The sequence below is a fragment of the Nyctereutes procyonoides genome, unplaced genomic scaffold, assembly GCF_905146905.1.
Source record: "Nyctereutes procyonoides isolate TBG_1078 unplaced genomic scaffold, NYPRO_anot_genome, whole genome shotgun sequence".
In the NCBI taxonomy this organism is placed as follows: Eukaryota; Metazoa; Chordata; class Mammalia; order Carnivora; family Canidae; genus Nyctereutes; species Nyctereutes procyonoides.
This window is the reverse complement of record NW_026575040.1, coordinates 24353587-24377220: the sequence shown is the minus strand read 5'-3', so window position 1 is coordinate 24377220 and position 23634 is coordinate 24353587. Positions and strand designations below refer to the sequence as shown.

General features: G+C 36.3%; 1 protein-coding gene across 6 annotated transcripts in view; it reads right to left on the bottom strand.

Annotated features, from left to right (window-relative positions):
- Positions 1-23634, bottom strand: part of GABPB1 (GA binding protein transcription factor subunit beta 1) — a 66157-nt gene that overhangs the window by 26055 nt on the left and 16468 nt on the right. For all 6 annotated transcript variants that reach the window (XM_055319660.1, XM_055319663.1, XM_055319657.1 and 3 more), the window contains exon 2: positions 2188-2295. In XM_055319660.1, coding sequence (XP_055175635.1) covers positions 2188-2295 — 108 coding nt within the window. The remainder of the gene's footprint in view (positions 1-2187; positions 2296-23634) is intronic.

Sequence of the window (23634 nt, the reverse complement as noted above, 5' to 3'; positions counted from 1 at the left end):
GTCTTTGTCTTTTTATTGCTGTCATGGGAAGTCCTTATGTACTATGGATACTAATCCTTAAGATCCTTTTGTCTTGATATACCACAGTACCACTATGATGCATCTAGACATGGATTCTTTAATTGATCCTCTTGGAGATTAGTTGGGCTACTTGAATCTGAGATGGAAAAAATCCCAGCCATTATATCTTAAAATTATTTCCCTATTTTCACACTTCTTGTGGATTTTTTATTAGATACATTACATTTTCTCACAGTAGCATTCATGACTCCTAAGATCTCAAATTTTCTACCCATTTTTCTCTATAATGCATTCTGGATTTTTTAACATATCTTTCAATTCACTCATTTTCTCCTTAGCTATTCCTAATCTGCTTAAAATCTTACCTAAAATCCTTGTCAGTCTGCTTCTGTTCTTAGTTGCTTCAGTGGGTTATTGTCTAAGTTGCCTTGTATCCTTGTGCATTTAGTTACTGTGGACTGTTCTTTCCTTGGGATTTCATTTGTAGATAATGGGATGAAGGTAGGTTCCCCCAGAAAAAATATTCATTTGTTTCTACTAGGAACCTATGGTAACCTCAATCCAAAGATCACTTTAAATTCATCTTTTAGTGTACATTTTTGCAGAATGCTCAAGTATTTATAAGTTCGGATCACAAAAGTATACAAAGGATGGCTTTTGACTACAAATCCTCATCAATAATTTTTTCTCTTTTTCCATTTGGTGACTTACTACAATACAAGTCAGTTCATTTTCCTTGCAGTACCCTAACAACAGGGACAGGCAGAAGCAGGTAGGAAGAGGGAGGTGGTACTTCTGGTTTACCTTATATAGAAGGTACATGTCTTTGGGATTCCTGAATTAAGAGGAGAGGATCTCCTAGGAGACTACTATGAACGTCTCAGGTCTCTGTCTTCAGTAACCCATGCCCATGAGATAGGAAAACCAACAGGAAAATTCACCAAGTTCAGCAAATATTCTTAGGGTAAAATTTCTTTTCTTTTCTTTTTTTTTTTGTAAAACTTCTTTAGGTTCTGGTGTTCACTTAGTGTTTCAGGTTAAAAGTCCCTTATTTTCTTGCTAACTCATCAGTGCACTAAAGATTTTTTTAAATAGTTAATCAAAAAGTCTTTACCTTTAAAGACAGATGCTGAAATATTTATGGATAAAATGAAATAGTTCATAGAATTTGCTTTAAAATAATACAGAACAAAGTGGATGAAGTTACAGATGAAACAGATTCTCAATGATTTGATAATTTTTGAAGCTGGCTGAAGGGGGTGATACATGTTTGAAATTTTCCATAATAAAACATTTTGTTTTTTGGGATGCCTGGGTGGCTCAGCAGTTGAGCATCTTGCCTTTGGCTCAGGGCAGGATCCCGGAGTTCTGGGATCAGGTCCTGCATCGGGCTTCTTGCATGGAGCCTGCTTCTCCCTCTGCCTATGTCTCTGCCTCTCTGTGTGTGTGTCTCTCATGAATAAGTAAAGAAAATCTTCTAAAAAAAAAAATTGTTTTGTTTTGTTTTTAATGAAAAATAAAAACACAGGACAAGTATGTCAAAAACAGTAAAAGCTAAAATCTACAATTTTTAGTTGTTACCAGTAGGCAGGTTAATCCAGATTCCTAATCCTCTATATACTGCCAAAACCACCTCTTTTGACTTACCCCGAGAACTAGTACAGTTACGGTTTTTGCTGTCCTCACAACTGCCTTCTGTAGTTACTAGGACATGTTCCCATTGCTTTCTTCATCTTTGGTTATGTTTGCAATAGTGTTGCCAGTATCAATTGAAACGCAAACATTTTTCCTTTTTAGAAACGATTATAACATTAACCACGATCTTTATCTGTTATTTTCTGAATTATAAATTCTACTTGTGTTATTTAAACCTTTAAATTAAATTTCAAGCAGCTACATTTTATATTCATCCTACAATACTGAACTCCAAGTTTAAAAGAAAAAACCTTTTGTGGACAGAAGCTTTGAGTAAGGTTGTCATACACACATATGACATATATAAGGATACAAACCACTCCCTTAAATGATAGCTATAATTCCAAAACTACAAATTTGCACAAAGAAAATTAATTTTCTGCCATATATAAACATGATACTAAATTTTTATCTGGAAAAGCTAATAAATGAGAAGAAAATAAAAACCAGCACATTAAAATCATTCTTTACCCAGTCTGTAGTAAAAGGAGCTCCATTTGCCATCAAAATACGAACTTCATCATCTTGACCTGCTCGTGCTGCTTCTAAAAGCTTCTTTCCCAAATCTACCAGGGACATCTAAACAAAACAAAGATGAATTTAAGCATCTCTACTTATATACAATTACGTGACTTTTTTCCCTTGTATCTTTATTAATACCAATTCTCAATTATCCCTCTAAAAGTCTGTGATATGGTTAATCTGAAACTACAGGTCACAACAGTAATTTATATTTGAATTTGAACACATTTTCCTTTCTCATCAAGTTTTTACCTAGGATAATAAAATTAGTTTGAATTCTCCAAATATAGCTGGTAAAGATAATGAGGTAAGCAGCAAAGAAGGCCTTCCTAATATTTAAAACTGGCAAGAAACTGTTTTCACTGGAGAAGCACAATAATAAAGTTTTTCATAAAAGTAAACAGAAATAAGGTACAAGTTACTGTCCTCTGTAACTGGTGCAAGTTACAATAAATATATCAGAACTGTTTTTTATAATGGTAAAGTAGAAAATATGTTCAGAATTTAAAAGTATTTTCAATCGTTGCACAGTCAATATACATTCAAGTTCTTCCAGAAAAGGACACACAATTCACATTCAATGAAAATACCGAAAAGAGAATCTAACATTATCAATACGCTATGAGTCTCATTGAGAAGCTAGAAAGTAAGTATAAGTTTGTATCTTGCATTCAAGATACTTGAAAAGACTAATGTCACAGGTCAGGGTGTGTGAGTGTGTATTTGAGGGCATGCAGCACGGGGAGTGGTGTCTTCTTGAATAAGAAATACTGACATACGTGTTAAGGAAAGATCATGACAAGACAACACAGGGGAAGAAAGATTTGAACATATCAGAGATGCTCAAAATCAAGGGACGATGGTTCTGAGAAGAAAGGTCCCAAAATCAGAAGGACTATTCAGCTAGAAGACTATCGATGATGCTGTATAGTACCTTGAGCAAAGGCAAACAGGTAGAATTTGAGGCCTGTGAGGAAGGGAAGATACTGAACCTCTGAGATTTACACAAGAAAAAATGTGCCTGCAGTATGAATTTGCCTCAAAAAGTGAATATCCTTTGAGAGTTGGGTAAGTAGTCAAGGGGAAAGAAGTTATAAGAAGGGAGATGTCATGTTGATTAGTGTATTCCAATCTTGTATCAACACGTATTATTTAAGAAAGAGGGGAGAGGAGTATGTATATATGTGAGAAGGGAGTTAGCACCTAGGTTATTTATGCCAGAATAGACTGTATTACATAATTAGAAGAGATGTTAGGGAATGTAAAAGGGTTGACTTAAAAAAAAAAAGACATCCCTTGAAAGAACAGATTTATGTTTACATCACTATATTTTTTAGTAGATTCTACAACATGGGAACAACCAAAAAGACAGAGTAACCAGTAACAGATGCTAATGCTGGGAGACTTGCACAATAATTAAATGAGATGAGTATGTCCCAAACAGCCATTTGTCACAAGGCAGGAAAAGAACTTCTTATAATTATTGCATTTATAAGGGTAAAAACAATTCCTAATATATCTCATGGTGAAGAAGAAAAACAACCACATGAATTTATGGGTTTTAGGTAGGGTTTTTTACAAGCTTTTTGTATGTGACACACTTTCACCCTATTTTTCTCCCATTCTGTCAGTTGACTGAGTCACTGGAACCTAAGATACTCCATAATCTTGCTAAAGACATTAAGATCTAAAGAGATTACTGATCTCTAATGAAGGATTTTTTTTCCTAGGAAATAGGTACCAGCTGGATAGTAAAAATTTATATCATACTCAAAAGGCAAAGAATCTGCAATCATTTCCTATGAAAGGCAGGATAAGGCAAAAAGAAATGGACCTCACTTCCAGAAAAGTACATAAAATCTAAACTGGCCACACTAGGAAAAAACTCAGTGACTACACTTGGATGACCAAAATTTAATATAAATGTGGCTTTACAATGAAATAAATCTTCACCCAAAATATGCCCTTCGAAATATTTCTTACACAGGTAATATAAAGTCATCTTGCATTCATTCAGCATACATACTGCCAGATGGTTTAGACATCTGGGTATCTTTTATGAAGTAGTGGTTTAGGGTTTTTCCTCATTTTTGGAAACTGGTTGTCTGCCTTTTTCTTAATGATTTGTAAGCATTCATAACATACATTCTAGATATGAGTTCTTTCTTATTCATATATTCAGGATAGGAGTATGTAACATACGTTCTGGATATGAGTCAGATGACATGTAATGTATTGTAAGTATCTCCTTCCAAAATCCTGATTTCTTGACTCCACATCCCTTTCTTTGATATCACATACTATCTTCTATGGGTAGCAAATGAAACTTCAATGTATTAAAAAACAAAAATAAAATCAAAGACAACAAAGGAATGTTTGCCACAAAAATGAATGTAAGAAACATTAATAATTTTAATTACGTAAAAGGCCTGACTCAAAATGAAAAGAGAAAATAAACACCATGAACCCAACAAATCAGCAAAGAGCATAACCATATATTTTCCAAAAGAGAAAACAGAAATAATTCACAAACATAAAAATGTTCAATGTCACTGAGAATAAATAAGAAATGTAAATGTAAATAATTTAAAAGTTAAATTTTAAGAAGCATGAGTTGAGACTGATACTTCTACATATTGACATCTTACATATGTTGATAGCACTATAAATGGATCCGCTGGGGGTTTTTTTGGAACAGTTTTTTTTTTTTTTTATGTCAATTTGGCAATGTATAAGTTACAAAAACGCTCAAATCTCATGACCCAATAGATGATCTGACATCCTAAAGAAAATATTAAAATATATTGAAGTAGATTTATCAGTATATGTATACATGTATACATACACAAACCTACATATATTTACTTTTTTAAAAAATGTGACATACTGTCCTTCCCCCTTTTTTTTTAAGATTGTATTTATTTATTCATGAGAGACACACACACAGAGAGAGAGAGAGAGAGAGAGAGAGAGAGAGAGAGAGAGAGAGGCAGAGACATAGGCAGAGGGAGAAGCAGGCTCCATGCAGGAAGCCCATTCCCGAACCTGATCCTGGGACTCTAGGATCACATCCTGAACTGAAGGCAGACGCTCAATGGCTGAGCCACCCAGGCATCCCTATATATTCACTTTTATCATGTGAACAACCAATTAAGAGGAAGGAAAATAAATTGTGGAATCTAATAGAAAAATACAGGGATTTAAAATAATAGTTGGAAGTTATGTAACATTAAAAAGTTATACCACATTAAGTAAAAAAGATACAAAACTAATTTTTGAATGGCAAGCTATACACCAAGAACAAAATAGCAGAAAACATTAACGATTGTTAGAGTGACAAAATTATGGCAAATTTTGCTCTATTTTACAAGGTTTCTATAATGTTACTAAATCATTCCTAATTTTAAAAGTGGTTTAAGGGACAAATTACATTGTATGACTATCAACTAAGTAAATGCTGACATTAAAGTTATATACTACTGACTTACTGAACAGGAAGAGTGGAAAAAATAAAGAAAATGCATGGTAGGGATGCCTGGGTGGCTCAGTGATTGAGCATCCGCCTTCGGCTCAGGGCATGATTCTGGGGTCCTGGGATCAAGTGCCCCACTGGGCTCTCCACAGGGAGCCTGCTTTTCCCTCTGCCTATGTTTCTGCCCCTCTGTGTCTCTTATGAATAAATAAAATCTTAAAAAAAAAAAAAAAAAAGGAAGAAGATGCCAGGTATTGGGTACTTAAACTAGCAAACTTATTTTTTTTTAATTTTTATTTATTTATGATAGTCACACAGAGACAGAGAGAGAGAGAGAGAGAGAGAGAGAGAGATACAGGCAGAGGGAGAAGCAGGCTCCATGCACCGGGAGCCCGACGTGGGATTCGATCCCGGGTCTCCAGGATCGTGCCCTGGGCCAAAGGCAGGCGCCAAACCGCTGCGCCACCCAGGGATCCCACTAGCAAACTTATTGATCTGATTACATGAATTACAACAAAACCATGATGCACTTAAACAAATCAACTTCTACCACAATTCTGTAATTGTCCTAATTATTCAAAACATATCATTTTTAAACACTCAGGATACTTAAGTTACTGTGGTTTTAAAGTTCCATGAGCAACATAGCTATGTAGCAGATAAACAGCTAGATCCTTTTAAATCAGTTCTCAAAATGGTAGCAGCACTGCCCCCTAGAGGGCCCTTTGGATATATATGGAGGCATTTTGGGGGCTGATGAGGGGAGGAGCTGGGAGAAGCTACTAGCATTTAATGGGCATGTGTCTGGAATATTAGAGACCCGGCAATTCAGGGGACATTCCAGTATGGCAAAGAATTGTCACATGTTCTGGGTGACTTTCAAAGGCCAAATATATCTAGGGCTGGAACTTAACTAATAATGTAAACAAATGTATTTTTCCAGGCATTAATGTATCCCAAATATCCCAGATTGCAATCATACTATAAATCTATTTGTTTTGTTCAGAATTTTACTAGGAGTTGTTCATCATTTTCGAAAATCGTGTCACCAATGTTGATGCCACTTGGTTATCTAAATCACCAACATAAAACACCAAATCAACCAGCTTTCCCAGCTTATTTTCACACTGATTCTATATACAGGTGCAAGCATTTGACAATCTCTTGTGTCATCTAGGGTGGTCTGCTGGAGGATTTACATACTGAAACATACACTTTATTATAAAGTGCTTTCCTTCTACTTCTCCTTTATAATTAGGTATTTTAATGATTTTTTGAAATTATGCAGATAGGTAATAATAACAATAATTTTCATTTCAAGTCAACAAAAGGTACAATACAAACATTGTTAAAAGAAAGACAGCATTGGATCTAATAAGACTGAAAAATCAATATGAATCACATGAAGAAAATACACATAATATCAAGTAAGACCAAAATCAAAGGCAATCTTAATTTTTTTTGTAAAGATAATTCGTAAAATGTGAAACCATGAAAATGCCCAAATGTAGAATTTCACTTCTGAGTGTCTCACCTGCGGGGAACGACACATACTCCAGAATAATTCTAATCCTCAGAGGAATTCAATTGTATTAGGACAACAAATTGACAATTGACAACAAATTGTATCTGGAGCTATATTGTCCAATATAGCTCCAGATACAGCCCTTTCAATTTACTTTGTTCATTATCTACCAAATCCTCAGAGATAAAGTGTTAGAATCACATAAAACCAAAAGCCTAGCAATAAAATGCCGCTTTTCTGCTATAGCAAATAACTCTTCCCCAATCAAATAAAGAAGCATAATTCAATAAATTTTAATGAATGTTAAATATATTTACTTGAAATACACTACGTGAATGCCATCCCACATAATACCCCTTCCTGTTAAGTAATCTAAAAACTCATTGTAACAAATTCCATCCTAAATTTTTTTTTACTACTTCTGAAAAATTTTATCACAATCTGATACAAACTATTATTTTTTAACTTCGATAATAGGAATTTTAATAAGACCTACAGGGGAACTTCAAAATACCCATCTACAAATTCCTTTTGATTAAAAGTACGTGCTGAGAGAGCCATCTAGTGGTAACAGGAATTATTAACAATAATTACTTTTTTTTTTTTTTTAAGATTTTATTTATTTGACAGAGTGAGAGACAGAGAGACAGAGAGAGCACAAGCAGGCAGAGAGGCAGAGAGAGAGGAAGAACCAGGCTCCCTGCTGAGAAGGAGTCTGACGCAGGGCTTTATCCCAAGACCTGGGACTATGACCTGAGCCAAAGGAAGACATCTAACTAACTGAGCCACACAGGCGTCCCTATAATTGCATTTTTAAAGCTTAAAGTCGATTTTGTTTTGAATTTCTATAATTCATAGTTCATAGAGTTGTTTTGAGGATTATAACATCTACTGAACATAACCTCTCTATAAAACTATAAAGTACTAGTTCCATATGAATTGACACTAACATTCCTAAAAAAGAGTATGAATAAAAAGTTAGAAAATATAATCCTAAAAAAAAAGAAAATATAATCCTATTCCAATGTATTTAATAATAAATCTTGATTGTCTCATTAAAAACTTCAGTGTAGGGATCCCTGGGTGGCGCAGCGGTTTGGCGCCTGCCTTTGGCCCAGGGCGCGATCCTGGAGACCCAGGATCGAATCCCACATCGGGCTCCCGGTGCATGGAGCCTGCTTCTCCCTCTGCCTGTGTCTCTGCCTCTCTCTGTGTGTGTGTGTGACTATCATAAATAAATAAAAATTTAAAAAAAATCTTTAAAAAAAAATAAAAACTTCAGTGTAAACTTGCAATATCACTCCTATTCTCAATGAGAACAATTACAAATCAAATTCTTCTACTGAAGTTTTTCACCAAGGAATTTAGTACTATGTATGCATCAAAAGCCTTTAAAATGATCATACTGACCTAATAATCCCACTCATAAGTCACAAGGAAACTATCTGAAACATTAAAAGTAATATTATTTAAACTAGGTAAAAACTGAAATGCCCTAATACAAGTAATAATTAAAGAAATTAAGATATATCATAATGAAATACTACCAGCTTTTATTTATTTTTTTACTTTTTTATATGGAAAATTTTGAGCAAATACAAGAATAGGCACAACAGTATAATGAACTTCCACACAGCCACCAACTAGCTTCAATATTATCAATTTATGGCCAGCCCATTTCTTATCCATACATATTTTGGAGCAAATATCAGACATCATCTCATTTTACCTGTAAATATTCCAGTATGATGTCTAAAAGATAACAAGTACTATAATCATTTAAGATTATATTATTCAAAAGTATTAGAATCAAGCCTCTAAACTGAATACACACCATGATCTTAACTATGTAAAAAGTGCATAGAAAAGTACTCAGAAGCAATATACAATATACCATAATAATGAAAATTATAGGCTTTTCCCTTTATTCTCTATTTCATAAGTGTTCTATAATGAGTATGTATTACTCATGTAATTAAAAATAAATTTTTATTAGTCGTTTTAATAGTAATAGAAATTTGTTGCATCTGAGTAATGTCATTTCAGTAAAAAAAGTGAACATTTCATATCCTTCAATAGATCTATAAAGCAGACAACTAGAATGCTGTAAAGAATACTAGTTAAATATGTGAAAAAAACACAAAAACTTATTAAAAAGCTTTTCATAAAAACTAGATTACAGATAAAAGATGTTTTTAATGTAAGAAATTAGATAAAGTTTCTTTTAGTAGTAAAAGCATGTAAAATGTGACTCTAAAATTGAGCATATTGGGGCAGCCCAGGTGGCTCTGTGGTTTAGCACCACCTTCAGCCCAGGGCCTGATCCTGGAGACCCCGGATCAAGTCCCACGTCAGGCTCCCTGTATGGAGCCTGCTTCTCCCTCTGCCTGTGTCTCTGACTCTCTCTCTCTCCCTCTCTGTGTGTGTGTGTGTGTGTGTGTGTGTATTTCATGAATAAATAAGAATCTTAAAAAAAAAAGTCTTCATGAATAATTGTTTTTAAATAAATAAATAAATAAAATTAAGCATATTATAACCATGTGTATAACTGTACATACGAAAATATTCTTGGGCACAAGAATTTAGTTTCCTACATTCTCATAAGAAAATATGGGCGCCTTGGGATCCCTGGGTGGCTCAGCGGTTTGGCACCTGCCTTTGGCTCGGGGTGTGATCCTGGAGTCCTGGGATCGAGTCCCGCATCAGGCTCCCTGCATGGAGCCTGCTTCTCCCTCTGCCTGTGTCTCTGCCTCTCTCTCTGTAAGTCTCTCATGAATAAATAAATAAAATCTTAAAAAAAAAAAAAAAGAAAGAAAATATGGGCGCCTGGGTGGCTTTGTTGGTTAAGCAGCTACATTCTGCTCAGGTCATGATCCCACAGTCCTGAGATCAAGCCCCATGTCAGCAGGCTCCCTGCTCGGCGGGGAGTCTGATTCTGCTTTGGCTTCTCCCTCTCTCTCTGCTCTTGCTCTCTCTTTTTCTCTCAAATAAACAAATCTTTTTTTTTTTTTAAGGAAAAATAAAATAAAATAACTTCAATACTAAAAGTAGTACCTGGCATCTTCCTAAATGTTTATCTATGTTGTTTCATGTAATCTAAACAGCCTTACCACAACAGTTATGGTCTCCATTTTGCAAAGGAGACAAACAAAAAGTAAAAGGACTTACCAAACAGCACTCGTTTCAGTCAAAGATAAGATCCATATTCTTTTTTTTTAAGATTTTATTTATTTATTCATTCATGCATTCGTTCATTCATTGAAAGACACAGAGAGAGGCAGAGACATAGGCAGAGGGAGAAGCAGGCTCCCTGCAGGAACACAGGACTCAATCCCAGGACCCCAGGATCACGACCTTAGCCAAAGACAGATGTTCAACCACTGACCACCCAAGTGCCCCAAGACCCATATTCTAAACTCTTGTGTTCTAAATTAAGAGAACATTGGGAATCTGCAGGGATAAAAAAGAGCATGCCCTTCAAGTCTGTGTAATTCCTTTGAAGAAAAAATAATCATATGAACTCTGGTAATTTGGAATTTTCTCCCATTTCCATTTTGTCTAGTGGGTTTTTTATTTTTTTAACTTAAAACAAAATGACACTTTCAAACATAAAATATCTAAGAAAAATCATCTCCCATAGACCCTTATTTCAGAAAACTACAAGAAGATGTACTCCTCCAAGAGCAGGAGTAAATCAAAAACAAGAATCAAGGGCTTGTTTGGGAAATAAGGGATCCAACATAAATAGAGTGGAAAAGGATTCCCCAAGGTGATGGCAAAGGAGCCCCCAAGATGTGCTGTACCAGAGACCTGGAAAGCAAATCCAGATTGAAGCCAGAGGACAGAGGTTCCAGAAGGAGGTCTCCACAGAAAAGATAGGCTGATAAGATTCCCAGGAAAAGAATGAGGTTTCCAGAAGAGAATTTGACATGGGTTAATGATGAATACAAGAAAAGTAAGCAAAAGAAAAAAATGACACAGTATCTTTTTCAGAGGGAAGAAAAAAAACCAACACAAGAAAGAAAATGTAATCCCAATATATATATGGCATGGGTTAGTGAAGAATAGTAGTTCCAAGATTGCAATAATAACCACTAAATACTAATCCAAGCAAAACTTTTGGTGTACTTCTATCAAGAAGATGAAGAGTGAGAGGCGCCTGGGTGGCTCAGCAGGTTGGGCAGCAAACTCTTGGTTTCAGCTCAGGTTGTGATCTCATGGGGTGGTGGGATCAGGCCCCTGCGTTGGGCTCCCCACTCAGTGGGGAATCTGCTTGGGGATTCTCTCCCTCTGCCTTCCACCTCCTGGCTCATGTGGGTACACTTTCCTTCCCTCTAAAATAGATAAATACATGAAGAAGGAGGAGGAGGACAAGGAAGATGAGGAGGGGAGGAGGAGGGGAGAAAGGTAGGAGGCAGGGAGGAGAAGGGGAGGAGGAGGGGAGGAAAAAAGAGGAGGAGGGGAGGAGAAAAAGAGGAAGGGGGAAGGAAGGCGAACGAGGGGAGAGGAGAGGAAAGGAGGAAGAGTAAGGAAAAATATGCTTAGAGGTAGTTTGGTTTAAGATAGCCAAAGTTCCATCTTCATTAGTAGAAAGTCAAAGATATCTAAAATAGGAAAAAAAAATCAATAAATAGCATAAGCTTGTTATTTAGCAATATGGAAGTTCTAGGGGGAAAAGCAGCAAAAAGAATGGATGCTTCTGGGAGAGAAGGTTCTAGGGTGGGAAGGAATAACACAAGGGACTTTAGACTTTAGGGTTGTTGTTTCTTATACCATAAACCTTATATATTTTACTTTTCAACTTTGTAAATGTATACTTTCATAAAAATAAAATTACAATAAACAAATACATGTTCACTGTATATAAAAATGTATCAAAGTCATCCCCACACTTCCCAGTCGTCTTACTCCCAGAAATAACTACTATTTAAATGTTTAGTGTGTAGCCTTCTAGATCTTTTCTATGCCTACAGTAACACACATAGGCACAATGCTTCTTTTCAAACAAATAAAAAAACACAAGGGATCATACTATAATGGTTTTGCAAGTTGCTTCCTTTCCCTTAACAGGCAATCAGTAATATCTTGTTTTATCAGTAACATTTTTCTAAGTGCACCCAGATAAAAACATACTTTTTACTGGCTACATAGTATTACGAATTGTGGTAAGCTGAATAATGACCCCCTCCAAAGATGTCTAGATCTTAATTCCCAGAATCTGTGAATATTAGCTTATGTGATTTTTTTTAAAAAAGGCTTTCCAGGTGTGATTAAATTAAGGATCTTGAAATAGGAAGATCCTGGATTATCTAGATGTGCCTAATGTAATCACAAGGATCCTTATAAGAGGGATGTAGGAGTGTCAGCGTCAGAGAGAAGAAAGTAGAGATCAGAGAGGAGAGAAAGAGAAAGATCTGAAGCTGGGGTGGGGGTAAGGAGAATGCTACACCAGCCAAGAAATGCAGGCAGTCTTGAAAAACTAGAAAAGGAAAGGAAACAGATTTTCCCCGGAACCTCCAGAAAGAACACAACCCTGCTAAAATCTTAACTTTAAGTTTTCTGACCTCTATAGCTGTAAAATAATAAATCTGTGTTATTTTAAGACACTAAATTTCTGGCACTTTGTTACAGCAAATAGGAAACCATTATATTATAGAAACAGGAGGGCAGCCCGGGTGGCTCAGACGTTTAGCGCCACCTTCAGCCCAGGGCATGATGCTGGAGACCCGGGATCCAGTCCCACATCAGGCTCCCTACATGGAGCCTGTTTCTCCCTCTGCCTCTGTCTCTGCCTCTCGCAATCCATGTTTCTCATGAATAAATAAATAAAATATTAAAAAAAAGAAAAGAAACAGGAAACAAATATATACAGTATGAATACATTAATTATTTAATCCTGTTTTCATTTTTTTATCTTTAGAAATAGTCTAAAACATATCCATACACTTGGGTTAGCATTTTTATGAAAATTATTCTAAGAAGTATTAACTGCTAGATTTTTAAAATCACATTTTAATTGTGACACACAAAAGATTATACCAATTGACACTCCCACAATCAGTATACAATAATGACTGCTTTTCCACAAGGTTCCCAATCCCCAAAGCCAGAATCTTGATTCCAGATCTAGACCTTCCCAAAGTAAAGGCCAAGGATCCCGTGAACTCATTCTCACAAAGATGAGGAAATACTTCCTTCCAGAATAACTTAAGAAACTGTGACCTGAGGAAATCCCACCATCATACAGGGAGAGCACTACACACAACTGTTTTAAAATCTTTAAAGCCTTCTATTAAAAGGGCATTCTTTGCCTCCAACTGGGAATTAGGGGGAGAGGATTTCATAACATTTTTTTCACCCACTTTACCAGTGAAAGTATACTTAAAACCATGTGTGTTCACATTAAGTTTCATAGAGGGAACATTCCTACTCTGGGAAACCTTTCCTTCTCTGGTGCCTACTTACCCTGTCCAAAACATGAGCCCTCATTTGACTCATCAATTATTAAATGATGGCAATTCCTAAGACTTATATAATACTATAAAACAGATATAGTGGGTATAACATAGCCAAATCTGTGTACATATATATGTATGTATGTATGTACGTATGTAGAGAGACCACAAAGAATAAGATTGTGCCAGACATAGTCTAAGAATTTACACATACTAATTTGATCTCAACACCAGTCAAGTAGGAATTCATCAAATTGTTGAGAAAACTGAGGTACAGAAGTTACACTGCCCAAGGTCATACCGCTAGTAGAGATTTGAACCAAGGCTGTCTGGCTCCAGAGTCCATACTCACAATCACTATGCTCTATATCCCCATCGTCTGAGTTCTCCTAGTAGCTAGATATCCCCACTGAATGCAGGCACTACTAATGAATAGCATGCACTACCTATGCTACTCCTTGGCCTAAACACTAACCAATATCTCTACACACCAAATTTCACTTCACATAAAACACAGGACGTGGTACAATGAACTTGGCACCCAGTTAGACTCCAATTTGCACTGGTCACCAAATAATTCATGTTTTGTGTCTTACTTAAATTATAAAATGCTTGGAGGCAAGGATGGTAGCTTATATGTCTTTCAGTTGGGTCCCTTTTTTCTTCCCCTTAAATATTTGGCAGTCCCTCCGTGTTTCATTTTTCAGCCCTCTTTTTCTTTCCCTACATTCTCTCTTCTAGCAGGTTTTTCTTTCTTAGTCATGATTACTTAATGACTTCCAAATCTATCTTCAGTCCAAGCCTCCCTCCAAGCACTAGACCCTAATATTCAACTGGACAGATACCTCCACCAAAAGATGCATGCCAAAGCACTTCAAAAGTCAAATTATCCAAGTAGTGGCTTGTTCCATAGATCAGAAACTTTGGAATAATCCTGGACCCCTTTTTCCAACTGCCTCAATTCCAATCAGTCATCAAGACCTATCACTTTTACCTCCTAAATGTCTCTTAAATCCTATTTCTTTCCAGTGATAGAGAGTAGGCCTTCAATATATGTATGCTGGGGGTGCCCAGGTGGCTGAGTCAGTTAAGCATCTGCCTTCAGCTCAGGTCATGATCCCAGGGTCCTGGGATCAAGCCCCATATCAAGCTCCCGGCTAAGCAGAGAGTCTGCTTCTACCTCTCCCTCTGCTCTTCCCCCTCTGCTTGTGTGATGGCTTGCTCACTCTCTCTCAAAAATAAATAAATAAATAGGGGTACCTGGGTGGCTTAGTCAGTTAAGGTCTGTCTTCGGCTCAGGTTGTGATCCTGAGGTCCTGGGATGGAACCCGGTGTCAAGCTCGCTGCTCTATGGGGAGCCTACTTCAACCTCTGCCCACCCCCTCTCATGAATAAATAAAATCTTATAAATAAATAAGTAAATAAATACATGAATGAATGAATGTTGACAGTCTTTTCTCCTCTAACACACACTTTTGCTCATGCCTCCAATCCTTTCTCTCCTGGAGCACTTCTAAACTAGTGTCTATGTCTCAGTGTTGCCTTTCTCCAATTTATTCTCCATTCTGCTACCAAATTTCTTGTCATTCTTAAACAGAAATCATGCCCCTCATCAATTAACTCAGATGCATAAGACTCAAGGCCTTTCACATCTGGCCATCTGTTGGCATCTTCCCATTTATACCACTCATCACCTCTCACACTGAACACTATGCTCCAGACAACATGCTGTACTCAGCTCCTTTTCTCACCTTTGGGCATCTGTAGAGAACATTCCCTCTGCCAGGAAGAATGTTTTCCTCTCCATGCCCACTCCTGCCACATTTATTTCTATCTACTCAAAGAAGCCTTCCCTAGTCTCCTCCAAATTAAATAAAGTGTCCTTCCTGTGTATTCTTCTAGCATCTTAAGTTTCTTTCTATCATGGCATTTATCAGACCACACTAAATGTGCCTGTTTACTTGGCTATATGTTATCACTGTGCCTGAACTATGGTGCCTGATAAATTCCTCAACAAACATTCACTGAATAAACATTAGACACACAGAAGAAACTCCAGAAGTACTGGGATAACCAGGAGTCACATAACATTTGACTTTTTAAATGCAAATTAAGCTGACAACTTCACAAATTCTAGGAAATATCACATTTAATAAAATGCTCTCTGAATTCCTGTCAGCCTTGTTGTAAGTAAAGTCCTTACAAATGAATGAGATTAGAACTCGCCTGAATATTCTTTTTACTGGCAGCAACTCAAATTGACAGATTTGATCCCAAAAGAAATCTGAGATCAGTTTCATGTTTTTTGAGACAAAAGGGAAAACTGTGAACATAATCACTAAATCCAGGTAATAGCTTTGTCTGGGACCCTCAAAATCACTCTTGCACCTGCCACATTAGTATAAAAAATGTGGAAAGGCAGCCAGTATTTATCTAATAACGAGCAACAGGTCTATGAAGCAAGATAAGCTCATGGCCACCCTCAATGACCAGGGGGCAAATCAGTACCAAACTGAATTCAAAGGTTTCAACTGAATATGTTCTAGAACTGAGCTGACCAATACAGCAACCACTAGCCATAATGCTGCTAAGCAATGAAATGCAGCTAGTCCAAATGGAGCTGTGTTTCAAGTTGTAACACACCAGTACCCAAAAAGAATGTAAAATATCTCATTAATAACTTTTACGCTAATTACATGTTAAAATGGTAACATTTTGGACATACGGGATTAAATAAAATATATTATTAAAATTAAGTTCACCTACCTTTTTTTAATGTAGCTACTATAAAACTTCAAATATGTGGCTCACGTTATATTTCTGTTGGGCAGAGCTATTCTAGAACCATTAATCAAAACTTCTTGAAGGCAGCAACTTTAGAATTTATAAAAAGTTGCAACATTTGAAAATAAGATATAAGACATTCTCTCAGAAAAACTGCATCTGATAAATTATCCCTGTTACAACACTGGATACTTTCCCTTTAAAAACTTTAAGTATCTTTTGTCCTTTGGAAAGCTTCACAAACTCACTTGTGGATGAAGCTACCCATAAATTCTACCCATACTACCTCATACATTTTTCTCATCTTTGTAACCCACTGCCCCTTTACCCCATTCAACTACTAGTCTCTTTTAAATCACATAGATTTATCCCAAGAAGAAACTGAGGCTTAAAAAGAATACAAGCAGAAGATGAAGACAAGGCGAGAACTCTACTAGAACTAGGCTGGTAGATGGTTTTGAATTAATATAGAAGCATAAGTTACCTACTTACTATAAAATGAAGCCAACAAACTACTAGGTGTCATAAGCCACAACAGTGAATCATCAATATCCCACCCAACAATAAGAACATATACACTTTGTTCCTTTCTCTCCAAGCTTTCTCATATTCTTCCTTTACTCTGCACTACCTACACAGTCTTACACATTCATTGCCTCATACCTTAAACATCACATTAGCCTTTTAGCTGACCTAACTCTAATTTCTCCATCCTAGTGCCAGGCAATCCCACTAAAATACAATTTCATTCAACTCAAACATTTCTATATGAGTCTCTACACAGTACCTACCCTCAAAGAATTCATCACCTAGTACAGAAGACATACATCTCATAATTCCTTTGTCTAAAATCTTCATCAATTTGACCATTCAAAGAACAATTTATCATTACCTAGTAGAGTTGAAGGTATGCCTACCCTCTGATACAGGGATTCCACAACTAGGAAGCTGCTATATCTCCTTAACACGCACACACAGAGAGGAAACATGTATAGGAACATTTACAGAAACATTATTTGTAATAGAAAAAAAGAAACTATAAACAACCTAAGCGTCCATCAACAGAAAAATATTTTTAAGTTTTATTATAAAATCTTTTAAATATAGAAAAGTGAATGTATGCATATAAATGAATATATGTGTATACACAAACACACACACCCATATGCCCATCACCCATATTTCTAAATTAAAATTTGGCCATCTTGCTTCATCCTACTCCTTTCTAAAAAAAATGTACTTTACAGCTGGCACATGCTGCATTTGGTTGTTATATCTCTAGATTAATTATATTCTAGGACAGTTTCCCTTCCACCCCCACCCCACCCTTGTTTTCCTCTCCTATGACATCAAATGGCCAGTTCATCTGTATCTCACATTCTGTATTTTTTGACTGCTTCATCTAAGGCAGTATTTAATTTCTCTCATCTCCTGTATTTCTTATAAAGTAAAAGTTAGGGATACCTGGGTGGCTGAAGCAGTTAAGCATCTGCCTTCCGCTCAGGTCATGATCCCAGGGTCCTGGGATCGAGACTCACATCCGGCTCCTTGCTCAGCAAAGAATCTGCTTGTCTCTCTCCCTCTGCCCCTCCCCTTGCTTGTGTGTGTGCAGGCTCTCTCTCTCTCTCTAATAAATAAATAAAATCTTTTTAAAAAATAAAATCAATAAACTGAAAGTCTGAAAAGTTTGACTAAATTCAGATTTTAAATTTGGTACAAAAAGCTTCATTTGATACACAATACTTGATACTGAATCACATCAGGAAACACATACTTTTTGGTTCATTTTCAGTGATACTAAGATTAATAACTAGGCTGGTCATAGTCTGAATCTTCCACTGTAAAGTTTTATTGTTTTGAGACCAACTAGTACTCTGTGGTGTTACTTTGGCACCATGCAAATATCCAATTCCCAATGAACCTTTTGCCTAACAATTGTAGCAGCTATTAATGATCCTGGCCCAAGTCAAGTATTTCATAAAAGGACGTAACAAATTGTGACTTTCTAATTCTATAATCCTTTCTATATTTAATATCTGGAATTCCTCATCAACTGTAATACATTTCTACTAAAACAGCAGTTCAAATGTTAAATTATCAGTTTTCAGAGTAAAGGACAGGTGTAACCACCATCTCCATTTGTCTGGGTTTTTTACTGTTATATATTGTTTCAAATTACACTTATTCTTTTTTATGTTGAAACTGTCCCAATTGTGGCCAACAAGAGCCTCTTCAGCTAGGCTTTTGTTGTGTCTTTGAAAACCTTCTTGCTTCTGGCACAAGATGTTCCAGGTTCACCTAGGTATGTCCCCTGACCCAGTCTTGGAATCATTTATTCCTTCAAGGAGCCCTGGATTCTAAATAGAATTATCTGAAGATCAGAATTGGGGTAATATATCTACCAAAGTAGCACACTATCTCTAAGTCCTTTCAGTGGACACAGCTAAGAAAGAAATATATATTTGGATGGAATTAAGAAATATATATGTGTATTTATATATTAAATCCTGAATTCATACTGACACCTATAATTCAAGTTCATCATAAACATTCTTTTTGCTTAGCTTCTTTGATTTTATACTTGTATTTCTATTGGTTTCTAACATACAAGCAAAAAAATTGTCATAAAAAAAAATTGATTATCTAATGGTATCCAAACAAAAACACCAATATTACAAGACAATAAAATAAGTGAAGTTTAAGATTTCTTTGCAGTTCTTTTTGTCCTTAGCATATATGCCATTTGATATCGAGCTCAAAAGTCACTTGAAATTATGCTTTTTTCTCCATGTATTTAAGTAACTATTTTGATAGACACACAGGTTCACTTATTCAAGTTTGTTCTCAATTTAAAAATTTTTTACTTTAATTGTAATTTTTGAATGTGTAAAATATTTACATAATTCAAAAGTCAAAACTAAATAAACTCAGAAATCTCACTTCCATTCCTATTTCCTTCACACTTTCCCCACTCACCCTCTCTCCCCACCACAAGGTAACCATTTTATTAGTTTCTGATTTGTCTTTTCAGCTTTTCTTTTTGCAAAAGAAACAAATTAGTGTATGTATTCTTACTCCTACACTTGCACTTTTTATACCAGAGCGTACTGCATATACTGTTCTGCACTTTGCTTTTTTTTCCCCACTTAATATATATCCTGGAAAATTCTACATAGAGATTTACCTCATTCTGTTTTACACCTGCAGAGTACTATGTGTAAACTAAACCATAGTTTATTTTTAATTTAAAAAAAAAATGAACTAGTGAGCTTTTACTCTCCAGCAACTAAGTCAAAAGACCACCTTACAGTTCAAGGCCCTCTATCAACTGTTCCAAGCTCACACCTTCACTTCGTCCAATTTTTTCAATTCCCACTTCATAAAGGGCCCCGACAGCCATCAGATTCTAAACAATTCTTCCTTATTTGATAGACGCTCACATTATTCCAGACCCAATGCTTTCTGCCCTCATGCTATCTGCCCAGTTGAGATGGCTACATACTTTATCTCCAAATCTGACATTTCAATCAAAGCCTATTTCAAAAATTTCTCCTCTCCAATAAGCCTTCCTTAAATGAGCTAATTCCTCTACACTGCTTCCTTTAAAATTTTCTCAGGAATTTATACCATAATCTATGTTTCCCCTTCATTCATTAAACAAATGTTTACTGAGCATAGATGTGCCAACAGAAAGATGAACCAGGATAAGTCCCTATCATCATAGAGCTTATGTTCCTGGGGGGGGGGGGGGGAGTCTAACAATCAATCAATCAATCAATCAATCCAATAATAGTGCTGGTAAGGATAAATGCTATGAGAGATGAAGAACTGCTATTTTAGACAAAGTCTCAGGAAAGGCCTCTTTGAGGAAAGGATATATGAGTAGGAACATGAATTAAGAGAGGAACCAAAGCAAGGAAGGATTCCAGAGAAAAGCATCATGAAGGACAGGTCACTCTTTTGGCTGCTTAGCATCAGAGCCTCTTCATATGCCCAGGAAAAGTCCCCTGCTGATGAATCCTAAATGAAGCCAGAATCACTACCTATTAGTGAAGCTAAGTATTTGCTTTCCCAGCCACCCATGCAACTGGGATACAGTCTTATGACCTCCTCCCAAAAAAGCAGCATCCATACTAGACTTCAACTTAGAAGAAAATGCACACAAAAAAAATATATAGAATCCATTAAGGCAAAAGTGGAAGCAGATTCAATGACAGTAATGAGAGAGGTTTCTTCTGTGACAATTCCTTTTTCCACTAAATTAACTACAGGTGGTTTCCAGTTTTTAGAACTAAGCTCTTGTCTTATGTTTTGTTTTGTTTAGAACTAAGAATTCTGACTGTTCCTGGTGATCCAGGGAGATGATACAGCAAGTATAAGGCATAAGGGCCCTGGGCTAGATGGAAAAAATAGCAGGATATACAATCACAGAGACACGAATGGGGCACATTACATAGAGCCTTTTGGCCCTTTTCATGGAGTTTACTAGGAAGTTGTTGGAATATTTTAAACAGGAGACTATTGTGATATGATTTGTGTGTGTGTGTGTGTGTGTGTGTGTGTGTGTGTGTGTATTTCATCTACACATTTTATTTGCATGTATGTATTATATCCCTGGGGAAAAAAATCCAGAGATTTTTCTCAAGTGTGTGTTTTTGTATTGCTTCTTTGTGGTCCATGATGCCAGCTTAGTACAATGAAACCACACTGGTGGGATGGGAGCAGATTATTCTGCCATTTTTCTTTTTTTTTTTTTTTTAAGATTTTATTTATTTATTCATAGAGACACACACAGAGAGAGAGAGAGAGGCAGAGAGGCAGAGAGGTAGAGACACAGGCTCCATGCAGGGAGCCTGACGTGTCTCCAGGATCACACCCCGGCTGCAGGCAGCATCAAATCACTGCGCCACTGGGGCTGCCCTATTCTGCCATTTTTCTAGATCTTTGAGTTGCATGTCAAATCTGGGGCTGACCACTCCACACTTGTTTAACACACCCATGGGGCTCACAACAATTTTCCCAGCTCTGTCATCATCAGAGATTTCAAAATCACCCATGTAACCATGTTTCATCATCACAATTAGAAACTGGACAATGACTTTGGAGCATGGCCTAATAAGAATCCGGTGTTTGCCTCCTTTGGCATTATTAATGCTCTTGAGAGAATATGCCAGGACATTCATGGGCACCATTATAGTGGCATGAAAAGATGGTGGTAAGAGCTGATTTATATTTTTTAAAAGACGACTCCTATTATTATATAGGAAGTCCATAGAGAAAAGCAAGAATTGAGGCAGAAAGACTAGTCAGGAATTTATTCCAGGCAAGAGCTGATGGTGCCTTAGGCTAGGATAATACCTATGTAATCACTTAGACTTTTTACCTTTAATTACTACCTATCTCAGTTTAAATCTAGCATCTAATTTTGTGCTTTCCATTTGTTACCTGTTCAGGTTCTTTTCTCTCTTGACTTCTTTTGGACAGATTCTTTTTTTTTAACATTTTATCTCTTTCTTTAACTGATTTGGATGTGACATCCTCTATTTTTGTTCCTGTAGTGGTTCCCTAGAAAATATACCATGCACTAAGACCTTTGGATTTATTTTTATCCTAATTAGGATTTACCAGGATTCCTGTGTCCCAGTTTGATATCTTTTACTGGTTCTAGAAAATATCAGCCACGATGTCTTTAAATGCCCCATTTCTCACTCCTCTTTTGGAATTCCAATCAAGACATTCTTACTCTATCCTCTGTATCTCTTACACTGTCTTTTTTAGATTTTCCACCTTTTTGCCTCTAAGTTACATCCTGATAATTCTGATCTATATTCCAGTTCCATAATTTTTCTGACGTGTCCAGTCTGCTGTAAATTGCATCATTAAGTTTTCAATTCAGTTATCATATTTCCTATTTCCAGCAACTGGGTTTGGTGTTTTCAAATCTATGATCCCACCTTTTTTTTTTTTTTAATAGTTTCATGTTTCCTGTTTTCAAGTTTGCCATTTATTTCTGTAAATAAGGTAAGCATGGTTGTTTTTATCACACATCTTCTAATTCTAATATATGATGCTTATGAACGTCTATTTCTGCTATTGTTTCTGTTCATGTTTCCTTGTCTCTTTGTATGCCAGCTTATCTCTGACTATGTGCTGGTCAGTGTCCTTGAAAAATTATTTGTAGAGACATCTAAAATGAAGAAGTGTTCTCCCCGGGAACATCTGCATTTGCTTCTGCCAGGCACCTAAGGGACATTCCATATAAGGGCTTAAATTTCCCTTACCTTGCTAGGCTATAGCCACAACTTTATAGAGACTTACTTTTCTCTTTTTTTTCTCCTGTTCTGCTCAGTGCCAAGACAACTTGCCTTGAAGTCCCTTGATATTTGGCTGGAAAGTAAGCCATGAAAGGGGAACAGGGATTAGTTCTGATTTAACCATCCTTCTCCCTCAGGGGGTAGACACATGGAGTCTAAGCCTAATTAGAAAGGATCTCTTGTAAAACTTTACATGCTCACATGTTGGGTAGGCTTTGAATCTCGATTTCTATCTCCACAAGTATGATGAAAAGAAACCTAACTTTCTTGAAATCTGCAAACATATTCAAGCCAACAGTGGCTTCAGTTCCCCAGATATTCTGCTAACCTCTCTTGGTTTATTTAGGGTTTCTTCCAGAATTTGGCTTACCAGATTCCCCTAACTTCCCAGTTCTTCAAAACTCTTAAGGTCGTGTTCATAGATCTTATCCTGCATTTTGCAATTCTTTTCAAAAAGAGGACTGGTCTAATAATCTAGCCCACCATTAGCCAGATATAATATATATTTTGAAATTGAGTTAACAGAACTTACCTACGTATTAGATATCAGTATACAAGAAAAACAGGAGTCAAAGATGATGACATCTAGGTTTTGGATCTGAATAACTTGGTGAGAAGTGGGATTATTTACTGAAATAAAGATGGCAAAGTGGGACAGGGTGGTTCAGGTATTAAGAGTTTGGCCACAGACTTATTAAGTTTGAGATGCCTTAGCTAGATTATAATTTTCTTGTAGTACAGACAAGGTGTTGTTGTTTGTTTTTTAGTGCCATTTATACCCATGAGTACTTTATTATTGCACACATAGCTGGTATTCAACTAATCCAAGATTTCTCTACATTAGTA